Consider the following 4850-nt stretch of genomic DNA (forward strand, 5'->3'; position numbering starts at 1 on the left):
CGCGGACTCAGGCAATCCACTCACCTCAGCCTCCCAAAGGCGCGGGGATTACAGGCTGAGCCACTGAGCCCGGCTGCAAATATAATCTTAGAGTGGAGAGATTGAGAAGAAAAAGTGTGAGGAAGAGGGAGGAATTATGCTCAAATATCACTTAGGTGACATTTAATATGTTTTAATAAGAAGAATGTAGAGTTAAAATTCAACCTGTTACTTCTTGTAGAAACTTAAACCAGGCCAATGCCTGTGTGTGAATGTCTTCTGGAACTTTTCTCGGTGAGATTGCGTAGTGGTCCCAAGACAGTGGTTCTCAGGACCCCTGTATACTCTGAAATATTATTGAGGCTCCAACAAATATTATTGGCTTTGTAGAAGACAGGTAGTTTTTCATATCTACTTCTGCAGTCTATTGTGATACATTGTTTTGGCTTAATTGTATGAAGGAAATCTGGCCTCACATAGATATATAGTTGTAAAAATAAGAGATATTTTGATAGCTTTTTCAGATAATTGTGGATATTCTGTTTTGATACTAGACCACAACTTGATAGAGTTTTAATTAAGAAATTAAAGGTTGGCCAGGCTCGGTGGCTCAGCCTGTAATCCCAGCACTTTTGGGAGGCTGAGGCGAGTGGATTGCCTGAGCCTGCAGGTTCAAGATCAGCCTGGGCAACTTGGTGAGACCATAAAAAAAAATTAGCCAGGTGTGGTAGCACGCGCCTGTTGTTCTGGCTACTTGGAAGGCTGAGGTGGAAGGATCACTGGAGCCCAGCAGGTCGACGCTGGGGTGGCCATGGGCATGCCACTGCACTTGAGCCTGGGCAATGGAGTGAGACTCCAATTCAAAAACAAAAGAAATTAAAGGTTAATTGCAGTGGTGGAATCTGAAACCTTAGGAGTGAACTTTTTGTACTTTGTCATGTTAAATCCATTGGTCTTTCCTGTACTTTGAATGGATCCTCTACCAGTGCATGTTTTAACATCATGAATTGACTATTTGAGAGCTATTGCTTCACTGTGTAATGTACATCTTCTAAATGTTGACACATTTCATTATTTCATTACCCCTAAAAATCACATTAATACCAACACTGATCTCGTCAGAAAAATTGACGTTAGGAACCTGTCAGGCTCATGGTAGAATACTTATTATTTTTTTGGATATGAGTTTTCAAATATTTTTAATATTTGCTTGAAAGTTCATATGTTACCATTGGCAACAAATACTGTCACTTGTTTTCCATGAAGTGAAGTGACAAGCTCACTTTTTTTTTTTGCATTTTTGAGAAAATGTCTACAAAACACCTAACTACTAGTTATGTACTATCCTTGGGAGAATTGAGAAAATATTAATGAAAACCTTTTTCGTTTTGTGTTTCAGATGAACACCTGTGGGTATTTTAATCCATTTTGCAGACGCATTTTAGGTGCAGTTTAGATTATAAGGGCAATGAAGTAATAAACAGAAAATTTCACTTGCATTATGTTCTGTAGAAATAAAGTGAGGCAACCTAGGCAACATAGTGAGACTTTGTCTCTACTAAAAAAAATTAGCCAGGGTGGTGGCTCACTCCTGTAGTCCCAGCTACTTGGGACTTGGGCTGAGGTGGAAGGATTGCCTGTGCCCAGGATTTTGATGGTGCAGTGAACCATGATCATGCCACTGAAGTCCAGCTTGGGTGACAGAGTGAGACTCCAACTCAAAAAATAAAATGAAGGCCTGGTGTGGTGGTTTACACCTATAATCCCAGCACTTTGGGATGCTGAGGCAGGAGGATTGTTTGAGCCCAGGGATTTGAGACCAGCCTGGGTAACATAGTGAGACCTTGCCTCTACAAAAAAATTAAAAAATGAGCTGGGTGTGGTGGTATGTACTAATACTCCCAGCTACTTGGGAGGCTGAGGTGGAAGACTTGCTTTAGCCTAGCTGTGATGAGTCATGATTGTGCCATTGCACTCTAGCCTGGGTGACAGAGTGAGACCTCGACCCGAGAGAGAGTGGGAGGGAGAGAGAGAGAGAGAGAGAGAGAGAGAGAGAGAGAGAAAGAGAGAAAGGAAGGAAGGAAGGAAGTAGGGAGAGAGAGAGAGAGAGAAAGGAAGGAAGGAAGGAAGTAGGGAGAGAGAGACAGAGAAAGGAAGGAAGGAATGAAGTAGGGAGAGAGAGAGAGAGAGAAAGGAAGGAAGGAAGGAAGTAGGGAGAGAGAGAGAGAGAGAGAGAGAGAGAGAGAGAAAGAAAGAGAGAGAGAAAGGAAGGAAGGAAGGAAGTAGGGAAGGGGATGTTTGCATATTCCTAGAATTTATATTTGCATCCATAGGATGGAAGCTGTTGCTAAAAACTACATTCCCTCCGACTCCCTCTAGTTGTTTTTCCTTTATTGCCATGTATATTGACACAAAGTTTGTTATCTTCTGACTCCTTTCTGAATGTCCCAGACCTTTGTTTTGTTTTATCATTACCTTTCAACAGCCTCTTTTCCTTGAAAGCTCATGTTATTCTTCTCAAAGCTGTCTTTTATATTTACCTTCAAAATAGTCTTTTATAAACAAGTTTAGCCTTAGCATTTCTCTTTACCCTTTATATACCTTTGACAGATCCACATTCTCTTTTGATTATCATAAAAGTCTCTAGTGGTCTCCAATGTTCTGGCACCACAGGAGGAAGCACTGTGTTTTCTTTAATTTTTTATTTTCTTATTTTGTTTAAGAAGAGAAGTTCTTAGCTGTTTGGATTTGTTAAACTTTACTTTGTGTAATTTTTATTATCAAAATCTATTTGAAAAATTTTCCAAAATTAAAATTGTTATATTTAACTTTTTTTTTCCCCCAAATAGTACCTCTTCTTCCCTCAGTTACTTCTTGGAATCAGTTTCCTGTCCTACCATTGTTCTTAGCAACTTTAACATTCATATTGGGTTTTCTGGCATTGTAGGTTCATAATTCTTCACTTCTCTTAACTTGATGTGTTTCTTCTCTGCCTCATAGCTTGAAGCTCTTTATCTTCCCATACCTGTAAATTCTTTAACTTCCTTCTGTGATAACCACTGTTGCTGTTTGAAAGCACGAGATAGAACTGTTGCCTAGGTAGGAAAGCTGGCATCCTATGTAGGCAGTTAGAGAGTAAAATGGAGCTGTCTCTTGATACTATACCCTCCCGGAGTACATCCTCTTCCCATGGTAGTAAACTTAAAATATTATAGTGAAATTATATATCTCAAATTAGTGTTTAAAGTGCTCTTATAAGTCAGAATATTAAAAATATTGAGAATGTTAAAAATATTCTGAATTAAGTTTCTACAAAAGAGGTTAAATGGTTAAATGATATATAAATCATGAAGGAACAGCATTTTTTTATACTGTGATACAAATATCTTGTATTTATACAATAAAACAATTACTTGTCTAAAGCAGAAATACCAAGTTTTAGGAAAATCTTTTTGTTATATATTACTAAACATTCTCTTGTAAAAGTTTAGTGGGAACTTGTTATTTTCTGGATAGAAACCACGAGTTTTAAGATTTTATGATTTTGATACCTGTTTATTAGAATAATGTAACTTACAAAACAGATATGGAAAACATAGGACCTAGATTTCTTTCTTACTTTTGCCTTTCCTATACACCCTTAAATAAATACAATACTTATTATTTTTTTGTCATAGTTTTTAAAAGCGTGAATAAAAAAGTATGAAATACTTCCTATTGGGTCTAATGGGCATTGGGCTTTATAGAGCCATTAATTATTTTGTTATGAGTGGAGTTATTGTGCTTGCTAATTTTTTTTTTTGAGTCGAAGTCTCACTCTGTTGCCCAGGCTGGAGTGCAGTGGCACGCTCAAGGCTACCGCAGCCCTGACCTGCTGGACTCAGGTGATCCTTCTGTCAGGCTAATTTTTTTTCTGAGATAAATGATTTCATTTGGCATGATTTCTAATGTGTTGATATTGCAGAATGTGGGAAAAACACACTTATTTTGAATACTCTTTAAGAGGATAGTGGTTTGTTTGTTTGTTTGTTTTTGGAGTTGGGGTTCTCACTCAGTCACCCAGGCTGGAGTGCAGTGGCATGATCACAGCTCACTCACTGCAGCTTTGACCTCCTGGGCTTCAGCCTCCAGAGTAACTGGGATTACTGGCAGGTACCACCATGCCCGGCTAATTTGTTAATTTTTTTTGTAGAGACAAAGTCTTGCTATGTTGCCTAGGCTAGTCTTGAGTTCCTGTGCTCAAGTGATCCTCCTGCCTTGCCTTCCCAAAGTGCTGGAATTACAGGTGTGAGCCACCACACCTGGCCTGGATTTTAAATATCTTTTAATTTTGGTACAGAAATAAGAATCAAGCTCCACAATGACAACTTATTTGGAATTTATCCAACAAAATGAAGAACGAGATGGAGTCCGATTTAGTTGGAACGTTTGGCCATCAAGTCGACTAGAAGCTACGAGAATGGTTGTTCCCGTGGCAGCCCTATTTACACCACTGAAGGAGAGACCTGATTTACCGCCTATTCAATATGAACCTGTTCTGTGTAGTAGAACAACTTGCCGTGCAGTTTTGAACCCTTTATGGTAAGTAAAATATATGAAAAAAATGAGAGTGAAAATACAATTTAAAAATGTAGGATTTTTTGCTCATTTATATCCATATGCCTTTGTTTTTGTTCATAGTTATTTTCTTTAATTGTGACAGTCAAAGAAATCCAAAGAACTGTAGTATCTTAGGATCATCTAGTTGTAATGAGTTGATGAAATGAAGAGACTAAATGTAAAAATGTCTCTATGAAAACCATTATATCTCATCAGTGGGTTTTTTTTTTTTTTTTGAGTTGGAGTCCCACTCTGTCACCCAGACTGGAGTG

The 4850-nt window shown here is 38.2% G+C and overlaps 1 protein-coding gene across 3 annotated transcripts in view; it reads left to right on the forward strand.

Annotated features, from left to right (window-relative positions):
- The first annotated feature begins 4315 nt into the window (after positions 1–4315).
- SEC23A (Sec23 homolog A, coat complex II component) overlaps positions 4316–4850 on the forward strand; it is a 65158-nt gene continuing 64623 nt past the window's right edge. For all 3 annotated transcript variants that reach the window (XM_008063517.1, XM_021715233.1, XM_021715234.1), the window contains exon 1: positions 4316–4560. In XM_008063517.1, coding sequence (XP_008061708.1) covers positions 4340–4560 — 221 coding nt within the window. In that variant the 5' untranslated portion in view covers positions 4316–4339. The remainder of the gene's footprint in view (positions 4561–4850) is intronic.

The sequence above is a fragment of the Carlito syrichta genome, unplaced genomic scaffold (genome assembly GCF_000164805.1).
Source record: "Carlito syrichta isolate Samal-C Ts95f unplaced genomic scaffold, Tarsius_syrichta-2.0.1 Scaffold306891, whole genome shotgun sequence".
In the NCBI taxonomy this organism is placed as follows: domain Eukaryota; kingdom Metazoa; phylum Chordata; class Mammalia; order Primates; family Tarsiidae; genus Carlito; species Carlito syrichta.